Source organism: Mirounga leonina, unplaced genomic scaffold (assembly GCF_011800145.1).
Source record: "Mirounga leonina isolate KUSES-001 unplaced genomic scaffold, KU_Mleo_1.0 Mir_173, whole genome shotgun sequence".
Classification (NCBI taxonomy): Eukaryota; Metazoa; Chordata; class Mammalia; order Carnivora; family Phocidae; genus Mirounga; species Mirounga leonina.
Window position 1 is genome coordinate 42,109,277 of NW_023270447.1, and position 20,277 is coordinate 42,129,553.

The 20,277-nt window shown below is 44.9% G+C and overlaps 1 protein-coding gene across 1 annotated transcript in view; it reads right to left on the reverse strand.

Moving 5' to 3' along the window:
• The window catches only part of CACHD1 (cache domain containing 1), a 199,990-nt gene extending 180,556 nt beyond the window's left edge, over positions 1–19,434 (reverse strand). The window contains exon 1 of the mRNA XM_035018363.1: positions 18,822–19,434. Coding sequence (XP_034874254.1) covers positions 18,822–19,067 — 246 coding nt within the window. The 5' untranslated portion in view covers positions 19,068–19,434. The remainder of the gene's footprint in view (positions 1–18,821) is intronic.
• Between the last annotated feature and the right edge of the window lie 843 nt (positions 19,435–20,277).

The window sequence follows — 20,277 nt, forward strand, 5'->3', positions numbered from 1 at the left end:
CATTCGGTTGACTATCTTCAGCATCCACAAGGATGCCTGGCAAGCAGTAGACATTATCTAGATGTGAAATGAATTTTTTCATCATTTACCTAATTTCCCTGGTTATTTTGTTTAAATACAGAATCTCCCCTGAAGTTTTAAAGGGGCTAGTTATATAGTGATAGGAATGTTTTGATGTAAAAGGCATTTATAGAATTCTAATATGACAAAACTAGGAAGAAATAGTCCACTGTCTATACAGTCTTGATCTTAGCCTAAGAGAACCAATGTTTAAAAATCAAATGCTAATAAATGGAAGATACCTAAAATGCTGCTTTAAGACACTGCTTGGTATTTAAATATGTTGAAACAACGGAGGAACAATGGCAGTTATGTTACCAGGTTTCTCATCTCTTGATTCAGTGTCCGAGACATGGCACCACATCCCTTTACTTCCATAGTTTAGGAACGTGCTAAAAGCAAATTCAACAAGAAATTCACTGTATTACATTGGAATCCTGTAACTCTTGAATCAGATCAAAGTGAAGACAAATTTTTGGAGGCCAAACTAAAAAAGGATACTTTCCATACTTCACCTCCTTCATATTTCACTATGTTGTAATGAGATTCCCTAAACAGTCAATTTGATAACTTTGTCCAAAACAGATGGTAATTGTCCTTATAATTATACAGCTCTCAAAAATTATGTATTAAAATCCAATAAAATTTGTATTTGTTTATTGAAACTAATGGGTGTTAGGTTTTCAAATAACTAAATGAACTAAATACAAGTGGTTTAATAACCACATCAGACAGGAGCAATTTTTTTTGCTTTTCTAAATGTCATTATGAAACAGAAACAAGAAATTAGGGATGGGAAAATAGAGATTGGTCAAAAACCTGAGATGTGCAAAACAGATTATAAAGAGTCTGTCAACAGGGTTCTGTCCACAAAAGATAGGTTATTAATATTTATCTGTAATAGGTTTACAAAATGTAAATGCCACCAGCATGGATAATTCCAAGCCAAAATCACCTCACATAAACATAAAATTATATTCTGATATGTAAAGTAGCAGAATTGCCTTCTAAACTAATTGATTTGGGTTCTTTTACTAACTAAATAGATGCAGCAGACCCAGATTATCACGCTGACATGAATCAAGTTACATCCTACGTTTCACATAAGTGCTCAGTAAATATTTAAAAGTGAGAGAGGAGAATCCAGCATAACTAGGACACTAGCCAAAAGGATTAAAACCATTCTCATATTCTACTGCCACTGGAATGATCAGCGAATACAGTAAAGGTGTCATTTCTCTGCTGCCCAAATCACTAGATTAGGTAGGAGTCAGGAGATGCAGGTGTAATCAACCAACGCCCAGCTCTAGGAGTAGATCCTGATGAGTACAAAATAATAGAATCCCACCCTCTTGCATTCTGCTAACCACAGCCAAGTCCCATCAGGGTAAGCCCAAGGCACCCTCCAAATGAGCGGAGGAGGGAAGGGTCTTCTTTTGATGTGCTCCTGAGAGGCCTGGAATCCCAGCACTCATTTTCCTGAACAGGTAAAACCAGCCTGAGGATAAGCTAACACCTAGAGGAGGGCAGAGCCTGGAAAGAAAGGGGGGAGGGAGGAGGTAGCCAGGGCTCTAAATCAAACTGTGCCTGAAGCTCACTCTATCTGTAAACCTTTTTTCAGCTATTTAAGCCAACAAGCTCACTTTATCTTTTAAGGCAGTTTCAGCTGGGATGGGTTGTTACTTGCAATTCAAAACATCCTAACAGAATCAGAGAGGAGGATGAGTCTATGATGTACATACATTGCCACCCTTACAACAATCCAGAGTTGAGGCAGGTATTATTTTTCTGCTAATAAAATGAGAAAATGAGGCTACGGAGAAGGAAAAAGAAAAAAAAAAAAGACTTGTCAAAAGTTACATAGCTGGGGGCACCTGGCTGGTTCAATTGGTAGAACATGCGACTCTTGATCTTGGGGTTGTGAGTTTGAGCCCTACGTTGGGTGTAGAGATTACTCAAAATCTTTTAAAAAAATCTTTAAAGTTACATAGCTGGTAAGCTAAAAGTCTCAATTGCCTTTAATGATCACTTTGGCAGAGAATATCTGTAAATATGAACAAGATCACCACTGTTGTCTCCCACTTTTTATATAAAAATGTCTTCTTTCCTTGATTCTTTTTTTTCTGTTGCAGCTGTCCTTTCTTTTAATAATAGCCTTGGCCCAGTGGGCCTTTGTTGATAGACATCATTAACGACTACAATTTCATCATATTTAAATGCAATCACAGAGGCAAATGGATGCTATCTTTCCATGAAGAAGAAATACCTTCATTTCTCTAACCGGTCTCCCCACCTCCATGTCTGCTCTCCCCCACCCCCACCACATACATACAACCAGGGCACCCAACAGCCAGAGGGATTATTTCTAAAGCAAAAGTCAACCGCATCACTCGCATGCCTAAAATGCTTCCCATTTCAGCCAGAATAAAATGAAAACTCGTTGCTCTCCACAGTGATCTATCCTTTCTCCTCTTCCTCCATTCTTACCTTCCTTCTGTGCCTTCTTTCAGCTTCTCAAACACACCAGACCCTGTGCTTTCTACTCCTTCCACAGCTTCTCCCAGGCAGCCCCCAATACATCCTCACCTCAGCTCAAATACCAGCTCCTCTAAGAGGCCACCCTTGAACCCATTAACCTTCTTCATCTTCACAGAACTGATCATGGTCCAATGGCCCCTTTATTTGATTTTTGCATATTTAAATATCTTCCTCTTGTAGAAGGTAAGACCCTCAAAGATAGGGACTCTGTTCTGTTCATCCCTGGGTCCTACAACTTGAGCAGAGCTGGAACATTACAGGAGTGCAATCAACAGTTACTAATCAATTGATTGACTCAATCTAAGAACCTACGTAGGCCACATTAACCAAAACTCCTTAATAGGGCTTTGTTTCTAGCTGAAAACAAGAACTGCAAAATCCACAACTCTCTTTTAAAGATTTTTATCTATCCTGGATTATGGTTTATTCTTTCTAACCCTGGTCATTATTAATAAAAGCAAGTATCTTTTTTTTTAAGTGATCTTGTTCTCACAACAGATTTTGGCCCCCTTAAGGAACAAAACAAAAAACAAAAAAAGCCCTCAAAATTGAGGCACTTTGGAACTTGGAACTTTTGGAATGGAAATGTTCTAAAACTAGATGGCATCCACTGTACAAATCTACAAAATTAATAAAACCAAGAAATTGTTTTTCAAAAAGTCAGTAAGGAAACAACCCAATTTAAAAATGGTCAAAAGTTGGGGTGCCTGGGTGGCTCAGTTGGTTAAGTGTCTGCCTCTCGGCTCGGGTCATGATCCCAGGGTTCTGGGATCGAGCCCCATGTCCCTGCTCAATGGGGAGCCTGCTTCTCCCTCTCCCTGCTGCTCCCCCTGCTTGTTCTCTGTTAAACCTCTCTGTCAAAAAAATAAAATCTTAAAAAAAGATCGAAAGTTTTGGCATTTTGCCAGAAAATTTTATATCTATATATATATTATACACACACAAAAAAATGGCAAATAGGCACATTGAAAAATGCTCTGCACCATTATTCACTAGGGAGATGTTGATTAAAACCACAATGATTTATTACTTCACATTTTACAATGGTTACTGTTACAATGACTGACCCAATCAAGTTCTGGTGAAGATGGGGAGCAACCATGACGTTCATACATTGCTAGTGGAATAACAAAAGGATATAGACCCAGGGGCGCCTGGGTGGCTCAGTCTGTTAAGCATCTGCCTTCGGCTGGGGTCATGATCCTGGAATCTGTCCTCCCAACCCCCCTAAGCCCCTCACCCCCCCCCAACATCAGGCTCCCTGCTTCTCCATCTGCCCCTCACCCCGACTGCCCTCTCTTGCTCTCTAAAATGAACAAAAATCTTTAAAAAAAATAAATGATAGAGACCATCTGGAAAGCAGACTGGCAGCTTCTTACAAAGTTTAACATATGACATAATAACCCCACCCTTAAAAATGTGAAAACTTATGTTCAAACAAGAACTTCTACGTAAATGTCTATAGAAGGAATGCTTATAGATTTGACTTTAAGAAATCTAAACTTTTTCAATTGGTAAATGGATAAACAAACCAGTATGTTGGTATACAACAATGGAATTCTATTCAGTAAAAAGGAATGAACTATTCATATACACAGCATGGATGAATTTCAAATTATGTTAAATTTAAAAACCAAGACTCAAAATGCAAATCATAAAAGCATTTATAGCACATTCTAGAAAAGACAAAACTACAGAGATGGGGAACACCCCAGTGGTTTTCAGGGGTTCCACGTGGGGTGCAGAGAGGAATGACCACAAAGGAGCAACATCAGAATTTTGGGGGTGATAAAAAGTGCTCTGCATTGACTATAATGACAGTTGCTTGACTGTTCACTTATCCAAATTCATGGAACTCTATACCACAGAATACATTTTCACACCCATCAGGATGGCTATTTTACAAAAATAAGTTTTGGCAAGGACATGGAGAAGTGAGAATTCTTGTGCATTGCTGTAAGAATATAAGAGGTCAGTGGGGTGCCTGGGTGGCTCAGTTGGTTAAGCATCTGCTTTCAGCTCAGGTCATGATCTCAGAGTCCTGGGATCAAGCCTCACATAGGGCTCCCTGCTCAGCAGGGAGTCTACTTCTGCCTCTCCCTCCGTGATTGCTCTTGCTCTCTCTCTCAAATAAGTAAAAATCTTTAAAAATTATATTTTATATATATATATATATATAATTATAAATACATAAGGGGCTCCTGGTTGGCTCAGTCCTTAAGCATCGGTCTTTGGCTCAGGTCATGATCCCGGGGTCCTGTGATTGAGCCCTGCATCAGGCTCCCTGCTCCGCAGAAAGCCTCCTTTTCCCTCTCCCACCCAATCCCCCTGCTTGTGTTCCCTCTCTCGCTGTGTCTGTCAAATAAATAAATGAAATCTTTAAAAAAATATATGTATAAAAATGTCAGTTACTATGGAAAACAGTAGGACTATCCCTCAAAAAATTAAACCTAGAATTTTGTGATCTAGCCGTTCCACTCTGGGTATATACCCAAAAGAAATGAAAGCAGGGACTCAAACATTTGTACATTCATGTTCATAGAAGCATTATTTACAGTAGCTAAAAGATGGAAGCAAGCCAAGTGTCCATTGATAGATGAATGAACAAAATGTAGCATATACATACAATGGGTAATTATTCAACCTTAAAAAGGAAGGAAATTCTGATTCATGTTATAACATGAATGAACCTTGAAGACATTATGGTAAATAAGTCACAAAAGGACAAATAATATATGATTCCACCATTTATATGAGCTGCCTAGAGTAGTCTAATTCATAGAGAAAGAAATTGATAGTTACCAGGGGCTGCAGGGAGAAGAGGAGAGATGTTTAATGAGTACAGAGTTTCAGTCGGGGAAGATGGAGGAAGTTCCAGAGACAGATGGTGGTAATAGCCGCACAGCATCATGAAAGTAGTTAATGCCCAGAACTGAACAATTAAAAATGGTTCAAATAGAAAATTTAATGTTACATAGATTTTACAATTTTTTAAATAACATGAAAAAATATTTGAGGTATTTCAAAGATTTGGTTATAAAAGGTCAAAGCCACATTAAAAAGTGATGATTACTATCTGCAGGGGGAAAAATACATTTTACTGCATGTAACTAAACGAATGTAATGCAGTGTGGGGAAAGTATATTTGAATCATTAGTGCAGGACTTCATTACTGTACTCAGTTGACTCTAGGGTTTTTTTGGGGGGGGGTTGTTTTGTTTTGTTGTTTTTTGGCCAAGAAATAACATGGGAAGCATGAGTATTTTTTTTTTTAATTATAAAGAACTATGAAGCTACATTTAAATTTTTCTCCATGATCTATGTGAATGAAGCTGCAGTCTCTTCTCGCTCTTCTCCCTCACCCGGAAGAAACAGATGGCCTACTGCAGATTTTCCAATTTCCAGACCTCTACAGATCCAGGGTCTTTCACTCTGAACCCTCCCCCTTCTAATGGGACCTTATCAGGAAAGTCATGACCAAAGAGTTAATGGCGAACAACTATCCTTGTGTTAACTAGGAATAAGACTCCAAATTCTTCACTTGCAGCACCCTTCTGCACGCATACTAAGTCAACCCCTGGTTTGATTTCAGTTCTTCAAAGTGGGCCATAGTCCTGCCTCTCAGGACTTGGATATATACAGGCTCTTCCCTCTGTTGGGATGCTAGTCCCCCCAGCCCAACCCCTCCCTTGATTCTCATTCTTCCTTCAGCAGCTCCCAACTCCTCCTGATTGGCTCCTTCTTTTGTGAGGCTCCCCAAACCCTCCCCTCCACTGGCCCCTCCTCTTTCTGCAAACCCCCTCAACCCCTCCTCTGATTGAGGAGGTGCTGGAAAGGAGCCAGATTCTTTCCCATACTACCCAGCTGAGAGTTGTCACTCCCACTCACCCTTGTCTAGTTAAGTATTTGAGTGATTGTAAGTACCAAGCACCATTCCACATGAAAACAGGACTGAACAATACAGAGCTACCTATAGGAGGTTAAGGGGTATGACAATAAAGTAAAAAAGGTAAGGAGACAGAGTGAGGAGAGGCAAAGCAGGGTACTGTTAAAGGTGCCCTAGGAGTGCTTCTTGCTATTCCCAGGCAGAGGGAACAACAAGTTCAAAGACCCTGGGGCAGGTGTGTGCTTGGAATATTAGAGGAACAGTGTATGTGTGTGTGGGAAGGGTGGTAGTTGGGTGGGGTGAGGGGAGGTAAAACCACAAAAATATCAGGGGCTAGGTCCCATGTGGATGTAAAGGCCGCTGTAATTTGGGATTTTATGCTGAGTCAGACAGGAACCTTTAGAGAATTTTAGGCAAAGAAGTGACATTCTGACTCCCCCCACCCCTCCCCAAAGATTTTCAAACATCTCCCTGGTAATCTTTCTAATAGCCCTGGCTTCCTTCTAATACTATTCAAAAATTGATAGTTTATATTTACTTACATGATTATTTCTTTAATGTCTATTTCCCCTAGTAGATGGTATACTCCATGAGAACAGGGCTTGTGGCTCTTTTAAATCACAAACTGAAATCCAAGCATAGTACCTGGCATATAGTACATGCTCAATAGTTAAGCTAATTAATAAATTCTAGCCTCTAGGATAAAGTAGCTCTAAGTAGACAATCTGCAAATACACACACTTTTGTCTTTGTTATATTCCAATATACATACCTCAATTTTCTCTCACATGAAGAAATTAGACATCAGAACCAATCAATACTTCGGAGTCCTAATAGGCTTGATACTCTACTAGCCAGTTTCACTAATCTGAAACATTTTAAATCTTTAGTAGCAAGTAAAGGCTGGAGACATTTCGTTGTAAGCCTGGAGTAAGTAATGAAATTGATACATGAAACAGTAGCAAAAGCTAAATTTGGAGTAAACATGAGAATGTCGCGAAGTCTACTGTTGAAAACTGGCCACTCAATTTCTGTAGTCCAGACATTTTTTGAGTCCTTACCATGTGCCAGAGACAGGACTAACCCACACCAGGACCATATGATGAATAAATCTGGGCAGAATTTCATTATGGGAGTTCATGCTCTAATAACTCCCACCTGTACAAAGCTTTACTGTTTGCAACACTTGCCCACATTTATTATCTCAATATACATGTATGGGAAAAAAAAAAAAAAAAAGGTCCAGGCTTCCTTGATGGTCATATTAATTTACACTAACTCCAGGGAACTGAACCCATAACAAATACGGTTGGTTCATACTCAGGACAAAGTCTGGTCCCCTGTCCTGCATCCCCTAACCCCACCCCAAGACTACAAAAGGGTAAATATCCCCATTTCACAGGAGGATCGATGGAGTCAACTCTGGATCCAAGAGCCAAGATTGCCAAAAACCTCAATTCTCCAGGCTTTCTCCAAAACCACACAGGCAGCAACAACCCAGTGAACTTCCCCTAGCGAGCAAGGAGAACAGGCAGCCAAGAGTAAAAAACAGGCTCTGTCGCATAGTGGCCAGGGGTAGGCCTCATTTAGAGGCTCCACGACCCAAGCAGAACCCGGCACACATCCCACTTCAGTGCCTCCTGCTTCTGGGCTGGCAGAAGTGGCCCTGGCTTTTGAAAAAGCCAACCCAATAAAGTGGATGAAATTAGGACAAACAAGTCCAGTATCTGGGCATGGGCACAGGAAACCATCCAAATGGACAAAAACATCCCATAAAGTTTCACTTGAGTTAGCAAGTAATTGAGGATGGGCAAGAAAGCCAACAGGTCCTTCTGTACCTCTTATTTCCTAGAAAGGAATGTAAGCATCACCGAAACACTTAAGAATATTTAAGTACACGCATGTTTTCTACCAATAAGGCAATATATACTCAAATCACTTATAAATATTGTAACATTTATATTGGAGAGGTGATATACTTCAAAATTTCTTCTTCAAATGTGTTTTCATGGTTAGACACCACACAGTTCTTTATGGCACCCCCTGTGATTCTTTTCTCTCCTGCATAGAATCCTCACTTTATTTTCAAGATACACAAGAATACGAAGACTATTTTAAGCTGGTTAATTATGTTATATATGGAGTCAGGGCAGACTGATGAATCTGCACTCCACTGTATTTATGGATCATTAATTTCTAGCCATTCCTCTTTTGAATTAAGATTTCTTAAAAAAGAAAGTTGGCCATCATATACTAGACTCAGTTTGTCTTATTTCCTTAATGTACGCCTTATCAGCTCTGCCACAGCTGAAGGGATTCCAAATTGCTTTATGACACACTTGGATTTTCTCCCACTAATAATTCCTCCTTCCTGCCCATGACTGGCAGGCGTCTGCCCCCCTGCAGTAATGTGGGACAGCTAATTATCTACCAATCCACCTTGCTATTCCACACTTGGCAACTTTTATCTGCACGGGACAGATGCACTCTCCACGTTTGAAGTAAAATGTCAGTCTCCGCTAACGCAACAAGACTTACATCACTAATGGTGTCTCTACACTTTGAAGAAACAACTCAAAGCCTAATTAAAAATTCAGATTCATTCTCACCGGCTTGCTGATTTTCACTGCCCTTCCACCAGGGCCTCGAAAGTTTTTTTTTTGTTTTTTTTTTTTAAATACTCCATGCAAAAATAAAACTTAAAAAAATGTCCAAGGGGAATTAAAAAAAAAAAAAAAAAGTGCTACAGTCTTGAGCCTTGACAGAGTCTTTAAAATAATTGTTATGGTTGGAACAGAATCAAGACGTTATCACACACAACAGATAACAATTTACCCACTGGCTTCTTCTCTACAGTTACAATAAAACACACGATTTCCAGGGAAATATGGACCGTAAGTTGCTTTTCAGCGATCCACGCCAGTATTTAGGTGTTGGAATTTTTCTAACTGTAATTAACTCAGAAATCATTGGACTATGTAATCTGAAGGAGAGGAAAACTTTCTCCTTTTGAACTCAGAACAAAGTGGGCAAGGTAAAGAGGCATTCAAATGACGTTTTATTTTGTTTCATTATCAAATTGAATAAATAACTTCTCCAAAGTAATCATTTTTTTTTTCCTTGGTGAAAATTAAAACAAAAACTTCATACTCCTAATGACTAGGGAGATGCAAGTTCTGGGAATCCAAAATAGAACTTTGCCTGAAAATTACAGGTGGAATTTCCTTCTGTAGCCTTTACATAAACAAAAACCAAAAAACCAAAATGTTCCTCCCTTCAAGTTTTATTTTCTTTTTATGCTTTACCTTTTAAATAAAAAATTACTCTAGTGGTAGTACAGTTCATGATTATAAATAAACGGACCATTTAAAATTGCTCTTAAAAAAAACATTGTAGAAGTCTCAAAATTTTTGTTTCATCTGTGGCTCACCAACTTTTAGATATTTCAATAACAACTTACTGAAACAAAAACAAAAACCCAGTCAGTTGTCAGTCAACTATCAGCTTTATATTCTCATCCATCAGAAACTCCCCACCCCCAAGGAATGTAAAGGTCCTTAATTAAGTTTCCTTTCCATTTTAAGGCAAAATTCTCTTGGAAAAAAATGGAGCTCCCACAAGACAATACTGTGTAAAGGGTCAAAAAGCAGGAGTCTTAAGACCAACACGTGAGTTCTAAGTCTACCACTTACTACTGGTGTGATCCCCAGAGAGCCACTTGCCTCATTGGGCCTCAGTTTCTCACCTGTATAAGGGAGGTAGATGTGATGCTCTCTCGTTCTTCCCAGTCCTCACGGCACCCAGTGATCTGAAGAACTGAAAGGTCAGGGAGGAAAGGTGTGCCAAGGGCCTGCTGAGCCTGGATTTGTACACCACCTGAGGGCAGACCACAAGACCGCAGTGGAAAGCTAGGCAGCCTGCCTTCCAGTCAGAAGTAGGGAGACCACACAGCAGGCCCTCTCTGAACTGGACTTGGGGAGGCAGAACAAAGCTATGGAGCAGGCCCTAGCAGCTGGTGGCAGCTGGTGTCCAAATCCTAAACAATTTCAGCTGGGTTTTCTGGGTACCGAGCTTTCTCCAGATTTCTAGTTCCCTCCCCCCATAGTACATCTCCAAATGCAAGACACTCAGGCACAAGTAGCAGTGAGTTCCCAACTCAAACACTGCTAAGCTACTGCCCGCCATGTTGAAACAAAGGGGAGGACCTATTTAAGAAAGTAGGCATGCAGAGAAACTGTGTACTGGCCACATTGTTTGAGCCCTAATCTAGTGACTGCCCAAAGATCTACCCAGACTGTTCAAGCACTTAAGGCAATAGTTCCTTTCTTGTTCAGCCAGTGTAACTGGGTGTTCTTTACCTGCCATATAAGAAGTCTTGACTGACATGAAGGACCCAAGGATCCCACAACCTGGCCTCTGTCTACTTCTCTGACCTCTACCTGCACCCTTCCTTCCCTCTGGCTCTTCGAACTCCAAACCTTAAAGCCAGGTTTCCATTCCTTAAAGGTACCATCACAAAGGGGCCTTCTGGGAACTCTACTCTTTGACTAACCAACTCCTTCCTTCCACCTTTATTCTGGAAAGCCTTCCAGAAGAATCCTTCTCTATACCCTAATACATTAATGTCCCTGACATACCTTCCCTGTCATCCGGTAATACTTCTCTCATTCACTGCATCGGAAATTAACTGATGGAGAGCTCAGAAAGGATCTAGTGCCTGACACCAAATATTCAATAGCTATTTGCTTATGGTAACAGAGACCTCATCTCCCAAAGCAATCCAATTTAGAACTCTCCTATCAGAAAGTTTTCCTTTCCTTTATACAGAAACTTGTTTCCCCATAACCCTTACACCCAAGCACGGATTTTTACCTCCTGGAACCCATGGAGTCCTTTCAATCCAGGCACTGCAAATTGGTGTCCTCTGGTCTGATCCAGCCTGCAGACATGTTTGGCTTGGCCCACAGTTTCTGTGCTTTTTGTTGTTTAATCCAAATTAGTTGCCAACACTTTTAAGAATCTATAGAGTTTCGTCTGAAAGCCAGACATCCACCTTCTCCTGAAGAACAGTCACATGGCCTCACTGGACCCATCATGGCCAGGGGACAACTGCGGAGGAGAGTCACAGCTGCTGTTTACATAGCCGATGCCACTCCCCACTGACCCACATCTCGCCTGCTTCGCTCTGACCGACCTGTTAGCCCCAGGTGTAGTCTAGAGCCCATAGTTCAGCCTTTCTTTCTAGTCTGTCTTGACCCACAGAAACTGGTTTTGCCTCCCTGAAAAGACATGAGCCCTCAGAGGGAAAGCACTGGGCGTTCTAGGCCTCTCCTCTGCTCTCCCAGCCTGCGTGGAGGTTCTGCATGGAGGCACCCAGTGAATATTTGCTGACAGACTCTTCAGAAGACAGATCTGTAGATGGTCCACCTTCTCCTCTTCAACCTTCCCCTCTCCCCCACTTACAGCTTATCTTGCCTTGTCCCTTCCTCACTCCTGCCTCCTCTGGAAGGGGCAGAGAGGAGGAACAAAGAGAAGACACAGTCCATGATGCATCAGTCAAATACATGTGCAGAGACCATACGCTGCTCACTATGAAAACAAGGAACCTCACAGCCTCGGGCAGAAAGCCAGATGTGAAAATGGGGGCCAACCACTTGTGTCAGGGAGGGGAAAAAAAGGGTCCCAGAGGAGCACCACCCCCAGAGCAGCTTGGGCATTACTTCTGGAAGCAAAGCTACTATTTATAAAGAGTTGGGGGGGGGGGGCGCACAGCGATGGTTTTGCTCAAAACCTCAGGCATGTCACCATAAAACACTAAGTATATACCCTTCAAATAGTCTGTGGATTGTAAATTCTATATACTAGTACACATTATGTATATTATAAAACTTTTTAAAAAGATTTTATTTATCTATTTGACAGAGAGAGACACAGCGAGAGAGGAAACACAAGCAGGGGGAGTGGGAGAGGGAGAAGCAGACCTCCCCAGAGCAGGGAGCCTGATGCAGGGCTCAATCCCAGGACCCTGGGATCATGACCTGAGCCGAAGGCAGATACTCAATGACTGAGCCACACAGGCGCCCTTTATCAAACATTTTAAAATACAGAAATAAGGATGAAGTTTAAATATTCTGGGTGAAAATAAATTATGAATGAAATTAGGGGAGATCTGGAATTTGCTTCAAAAATAATTGGGGAGTGGGTGGAGGATGCACAGGCAAAGATAAATGTAGCTTGACCAGGAGTTGCTGTTTCAGCTGGTTAAGAGGTACATGGGCATTGTTATGCTATTCTTTTGTTTTTTTTCCCTCCAAATCTTTGTAACGAGAAGTTTAAAAGCCCATACTATTAATAACAGGGTAATAATTTCTTCATAAACCCCGAAGGATGGTCTTGCACCACATCCCTAAGTCTGTACACCCCACTTTGGCAACCCCTGGGACAAAAGACTGACCACATTGAAATCTGCAGGTTCTCAAGATTTGATTTTGGTTTCATTCAGGCTTAGGAGCTACATGTTTGCCTTCCAGGTTCTGTTCCTGATACTAAAAAGATGGTCCCCTACTTCTGTTTACTGACTGTTCCTATGTTAGACCTTGTGCTAGATACTTCTCTTTTAATATCTATTTCCCTTCATTAACACCATGAATGAAGCACAAAGACACTAATATTCAGAGCAATTTAACAACATGCTGAAGTTAGCGTTAATAACTTAGCTGAGTCAAAATTGTTGCTTCTGTTGTCCCTTTCTATTTTGAATTTCAGTTGTTGTTTTTTTTTTTTACACCAGGTCAAAACAAATCCAAAATAAATTCCACTGCACAGAATTCCAGAGTTCTGCAAAGTTCCTGTCTGCTCATCCACTTAAGCTCAAGGAAGGAACTCCTCAAGCAGCAACCAGAAATAGCACCAAGTTATAAAGTGTGAAACCATCTCCTTCCCCTCCCCCCACATCCCTCCAGACTCAAACAGGATTGGCAGGAAAAATATAAGCACAGGCTCCGATGCCAACTAAGACAGGTATTAGTGGAGAGGAAGTGGAAAGAGTATTAAGCACAACGGGGATAGTCCACCAGAAGTCATTCAACATGCTTTTCCTTGGCTCTCTCTTACCAAGTTCAACTCCGAGTCATCCATCAATGGTCAATTTTCTTCTACTCCTCAATTTCAGAAGAGAGCAAGGCAGCAATTTTCCCTGCTAGGGCTTATATTGTACATAGGGCATAGAATAAAACCACATTATTTGCAACTAGAGGTGACTTCCCCCCCATAAGACATTCAATACTGCTTAAGTACACACTCAAATTATTGTACAATATACCATTCCTGGTACAATAGACAAGATTTGGGAAAAAAGACAAGTCTGACCTAAACATAACTGCAAACCAAAATGTTTGAGTCCAATAACCACAGAAGCTCCACAGTGGCAGCCAGTGAGCTAAGACAGGAGGCCATATGAAATGTCCAAGAGTCACAGCCACATCCCTACTCAGGGCTTTAATATATATCAGCTATTCTGTTCAGTGCCACCAAAGGGTATGAGAACTGTTCAGTGAACTCCTGATTTGGTCAGCCTTCATGTTTGGGGCTGATTTTCAGGATTAACCTCTGTGTTCACAGTTCACTGAAAACACTGAGAAAGGAGTAACCAACTTCCCGGACTTCCCCAGACGGCCTTGGGCAGCCCTCCTCTGTGCTCCCATAATGCCTCGCTCCTCTCTCTACCTCTGCACCACCCACAGCATGCTATGACCTCTGCCTCTTGCCAACCCCCTGGATCATACTGCCTCTTTTCATATTGGTCTCCATCATCAGTTCTGAGCTTAAGGGCACAGACCAGGCTTCATTCACCTTGTATTCCCAGCTAAGTCTAACCCAAGGCCCTTCACAGCAGAGAAGCGCCCCCCCACCCCCCAAAGCTTGCTAAACGGATGCAAAATGAACAATGCATTTAGGCAATGCAGTCCTGGTACATACAAAGGCCTCCTCTTTCACTTCAGCAGCAGCCGCGCATTTACAACTTCACTCTAGATTTTCAGCCAGCACCTCAGCCCAGCTGAGCCCTTCAGTTCCTAAAGTCACATCTGTCCTGGCTGCTACTCTTGCCTGAATTTGAGTTGGAGCTCTCATTTGTGCTTCTGGTACTTCTTCTGCACCTCCTGGAAGGGCCCTCCCCACCCCCACCCTATCCTCCCAACACTCTCCCCCCCGCCCCCCGCCAGCTTCCAGGCCCCAAACAGCAGCTGTCTGACCAACCTGCTGGTGTGTGTGCCAAGTTCACAGTCACCATGCCCAGCCCAGCAGAGCTGCGTTAGAGCTAACATCAAGGCGGGCACACTGGCCAGGTGCCAGGCCCTTGCTGTTAAGAAGCCTGTATTGTCATATAATGTTAAATGGGCCTTATAAGTGCCTGGTGAAATGGTTGCCAGAGCCAGATATGCCTTCTAACAAGCAGACATTGTTCTTTAACCATTTTCCCTGTGCAATCTTCCCTCCTCTTGCAGATTACAAACTCCTCCAGGCGCTATGCTGGAATACCTCCTTGTAAATCCCCTCAACACCTAGCACAGGGTTCTGTGCACAGTAAGCTTTCAATTAATAAGCTCTCCATTTAAAGAGCCACCATATCCACCAACACAGCTTCACGGGAACAAATGCCTTCACATGCACTATTTCCAGTAAATCCAATCTCTAGGAGGAACCACCATCCCCAGTCTTGCAGCTAAAGATCGCCCAACTTTTAAGTGGCAGGGCCGGCTCCAGGTCTCCAAATACCCAATGTCAAGTCCTTTCTTTCCACTCCAAGATGCTGCTTGATAAAAACTTGGTGCAGGAGCGATAGGCAGACACACGTCTGCCTTGCCACAGCCATTCTGCTCCCCACATCTCAATGTTGATGGCTTCACTCTGCCAGACCCCTGAGGAGATGAGGATTAGGTTTTTGACTTTTACCCATGATGTACGAGGTCTGCTGCTGCCGGGGGGGGGGGGGGGGGGGGGGAGGGGGGGGGGGTTGTGTGTGGGGGCTGGGGGGGGGCGGGGGGAAGGTGGGTGGGGGGAGGGGGGGGGGGGGGGGGGGGAGAAGGGGGGACAGTTTTCAATGGCAGCTTTCCCAGGGCACTGGCAAAATTAGTTGGTGCAAATCATTTAAAGTTGGTTTTTTTTTTTTTTTTAATTTTGTCCATTACGAGAAATGAATGACCAAAACAAAAACAAAGCACAAAACAAAAAAAACCCAACCCAGGAGTAGGCAGCCTTCACGAGAAAACCTTTCCAAGAAAATCTTTAAGATAGAGAAGACAGTTTGAAAAGCTTATATCAGCAAGCACCACAACCTTGCCATGGGAAACTGCAGTGCTGAAAAAAGGCCTGATTTTTGCTTTTGTAAAACCACCCCTTGCAACCCCCAGTGAGCAGTATGTGCGGCCACTCGAAATGTGGCAGCAGGCCTCGGTTGAGGGCTGCTTCGCAATTTCTCAAAATTAAAAATGGTCTTTGGAGAATTTCTGCCACAGAAGGGGTTTAAAAGTCTGAAAATAGGCTTTTACTTACAAACTGCCCTGCAGAAAGCGTCTCATCAATGAGGTACTCTCCGGAAAGGTCTGCCCTGTGCTCCACATGCCAAGGTCAAATGATCTTTAACTGAGTGGGAATATTTTTCTTTTGCAAAGAGACCTAACCTGTCCCCCAAACCCCTCGTATCTGCATATCTTCTCACCCACCCCTCCTATCTGCCTAAGTCAGTCCGACCCCGGCCACCTTAACACCCCCACGAGGCTACCTACCTCTGAATGACAGACTAGCTCCACAGCTATAAAAGCCAACATTCCACAAGGGAGGACTCTACAATCTGCACTTTAAATACCTAAACCCACATAATTTCAGACCCATTGAACAAATCCCAGAGGTTTACAGAGGAAAATGTAAGGCTCCAAATCTTTGTTCTAAGGGCCAAAAAACCTAACCTGCCTTAGATTTTATTTTACAATTACTCCTCCCCGCAAAAGCTGGCAGTCTAACAAAATTAAAGAGAGACTCTTTCCCCAATTTTCCCCAGATGGAGGCAAGTGGCAGATCAATGTACAGCTCAAGGAGAGGAATTTAAATACAGTATGTGCTTCTCCTTTCAAAAAAGGAGAGAAGCCACTTCACATTTTGCCAGACAAAACCCTGTCCCCAGGAGGCCAGTTTCCACAATGAGGTTGCAAAGGTGCTAGAAAGAGGCCAGTAGGGAGGAGATACAGGGCCATTTGGGCACAAACCCCCCACAGATCAGAGCTTTTTTTCCAAAGTGTCTCCTTTTCAACAGGGAAGCCTTTTAAAAGTACATTTGCTTTGGATCCCTACCTGAATGACAATGTGTTGGGATCCTATTTCACCTTTTGTCAAGGATCGGGTGAGAAACAGTAAAACTGCTGTCAGCATCTTAGAAAAAGCCAAGTCCTTAGCTTATATGGGGAAGGGGGGGGGGGTACTTACAATCCCTTGTCCCGCCCTAGTGATGGGGTGAAGGTGACAAATGCCTTCTAATCTTACAAGCAGTCCGACACTCAAACATATTAGACGTCCTTTATTTAAAAAGGTGTCACTATGCAAAAACACAATTGTTTGTGCTCTGAATTGAAACATTCACCAGTGGGGAGGGGGGAGGGGAGGGTGGAATCTTCCTTCCTTCCTAACATTTTAGTTCCATTTCCTCTAAAAGTCACTTCACTCCTAAGAACTCTGTCAACAATCATCAGAAAATGCACGTGGAAAAAGGATAACAGAACCTGAACCTGAAAAATCTGCACAGAAAAGGACAACTAAATAATGTATCTTAAAAGCTTATCCATTGTTATGCAAATGAAGAAATACCCGACTCTATTGCACTTCGTAGCCGGGTGTCTGCAAATACAGAATTACCTTTCAAGCAAACCATCCACTCCTCTATCTCACCTAAAAACAAAACAAACAACAACAAAAGCCCAATGTCTTTCACTACAATGGAAAAGGTCTGCGGGAGTGATTTTGGGAAAACTATATCATCCTAAGACTCAGGGTTGAGGGGGGAGGCCTGGTAGGGAGAAAGATTTGGGGGGTGGGGGAAGACGTCGGAAACCTGAATCCCAAAGTGACTCAAAACACCTCCCCCGGTGGGAGGTGGAAGGGTGGTCACGGTAGAATCGAAATCAGAAACCTATTCCGAGAGCACATTCCTGGAAACTTCGCTCTTTCGAAGACCACATTTATCACCATTATTGTTGTTAGAATGCATAAGGGAATAAGGTTATTTTACGGAAGAATGTTACAGCAAAGGTTTCAGACTCTTAAGGTCACCTCCACCTCTCCTAATCGACTGGGCCTTTCTGGCCAAGAAGATAAAATAATGGCAGGGTAGAATCTCCAGGTGGTTGCTGTTTAGCAATTTTTACTACTGTTATTAGTAACACCTTCAGGATTCCTTCTCAGCCACCGGCAATCTTTCTGTAAGCCTCTTCCTCCATTGGGGAGGGCCAACATGGTAAACAATATAGAAGAATTGGAAACCTTATTCACTGTTTCCCCTTTTTCCTCCCCCAAAAAGGCACACACAAAACAAAAATCATACAGCGGAGAGTACGCGAACAACAGCAATAGCAGAAAGCAAAAAAAAAAAAAAAAAAAAAAAAGTCCCCCACACCGAACCAGAATCGGGAATCTACCAGGCCAGCCCCTCCCCCAATGCACCCTGGCGGGGAAAGGGAGCGCAGAGTCCGCTCCCGAGGCCGCTCTCCGCCGGGACCCAGGTGGCCCGGGAGCAGCTGCGCACGCTGCGGTGCCTTCCTTCCCGGCGCCCATCCGTGCGCCTTGGTCTGGGGAACACAGGGAGGTGGTCAAGGGGTGGGGTAGGGGAGGGAAATCGTCGAAGCCAGGCGGGGCTGTCTGCCCCGGGATGGGTACACAAAGAACGAGGGGAGTTTGCAGGGGTAGGGGGGTGAAAACAAGACTGCGGGGGGAAATACGTGCAAAATTAGGGAAGGGGATTCGAAGGAACCGCTGAGTCGTCGCTGAGATAAAGGAGCTGTTGAAGGGTGGGGAGAGCGGGTAGAGTGGGTTCCGTGCAAAGAGCAGGAGCCTCTGCAGAGGAGAAAGGGAGAGGTACCTGTGTACATGAAAGAGGAGTTGGTGTGTAGTCGGGGGGGGGGGGGAGAGTCTGCAGAGGGCAGAGGTGTCTGGCGGAAAAGGGGCTCCGTACATACCAGAGTGGTCTGTGCGTGGTCAGTGGGACCTGTACTGGAGAATGGGACCGGGCTCTGCGCATAGGAGAAAGACAAGATGCCTGGCAAGTTCTGGGGGCGCAAAAGGGGCCACTTACCTGCATGGTGACGACCCCCAGTTCCTCGGCCGCCAGCCTCCGCATCTGGCTCGCCAGCACTTGCGCCTCGTCCAGGATGGAGAAGTCGGCGTCGGCCACGGCGCCCAGCAGCCAGCACGCGCCCAGGCAGAGCAGCCAGAGGGGCGGCCGCGGCGCCCGGGCCCCGGCCGGGCCGGATGAGCCCCGGCAGCCGCGGGCCAGCGCGGCCGCCCCCGCCGTCTCCTCCTCCTCCGGCTCGCGGGCCATGCTGCCTCCCCCCACTCCCCGCCGACGGGCTCAAGGCGCCGGGAAGCGGGGAGGGAGCAACGCGAGGTGCGCCCCGCAAAACTTTCTTGCCCTTCTGCAGACGCCTCTGCGCGCCGCGGCGGCTCCCAAACTTAGGGGGCGCCCGGCTACAGCGCGGGAGCGCGGGCGGCCACCATCGCCTAGCTCCGGCGGCGGGCGGGAGAGGAAGCGGCCGCCCGAGCGCTCCCAGGGAGCCCGGCGCCGGCGCGGCCCCGCGGCGCGGCGCGGCGGGCGTCTCAGAGGGTGGCGGCGCGGGCCGCGGGGCTGACAGTCGGAGCGGCGAGCCGCCGAGCTCTCGCTCCCCGGGAGTCCCGGCGCGGCGAGGCGGAGGCGGAGGCGGCGAGGGCGGGCGGCGGCACCGGCGGAGGAGGAGCGGCGCCCGAGCGGCGAGGCCGGGCAGCCACCCCAGCAAGGGGGGGGGGCGCTTAAAACACACACACACAACAAAAAACTGAGAGAGAGCGAGCAAGCAAGCGGAGGGGGGAAAGGGAGGCGTCTGGTGCCACCACGCTGCACTCCGGCTCCGTGCACTTCCCGGCGCGGCCGCGGCCGCGGCTGCGGTGATTTATGGAAGGAGGGAGAGAGGCGGGGAAATTCCCCCAGTCGCCCCTCCTCTCTCTCCCTCGCTCCCGCCTCAGAACCGGCCCCCCAGAAGCCGGGGGCCGGACAGCCGGCTCTCTTCTCGGGTACCAGCCCTGCCGGCGGTGGGGTCGCTCGGACCTTCTCGTGGCCGGGGCCAGCGACCCACCCCAGCTCTCACCGCCATCGCCAGTGCGACGGACTCCGGGATCCCGCCCGTTCCACGTTCCATCCAATGTCCCTTTAAGTCCTGGGACGCCGGCTTTCTGCCGGGCAGAGTCTGGGAAGGAGGGGACCGCCGTTGGTGCGTCCTTTGCTTCTCTTCGGTGTTATTAGTAACAATCGCTCGACGGACCAACAGGTGCTTTTATTAACCAGCTACTGTGTGCCCGGCACTGTGCTCTGGGGGTTGTGTACATTAGCCTTGAATCCCACCACATCCCTGTGAGGTACGTATCTTTATCCTAAATTTTTAGGTAACAGACTGAGGCTAAGAGAGGTGGAATAAATTGCCGAAGGTCACCCAGGGGACAAGAGGCAGATCCAGAATTTAAGCACGTCCGATTCCAAGGATCTTGCTCTTAAATACGAC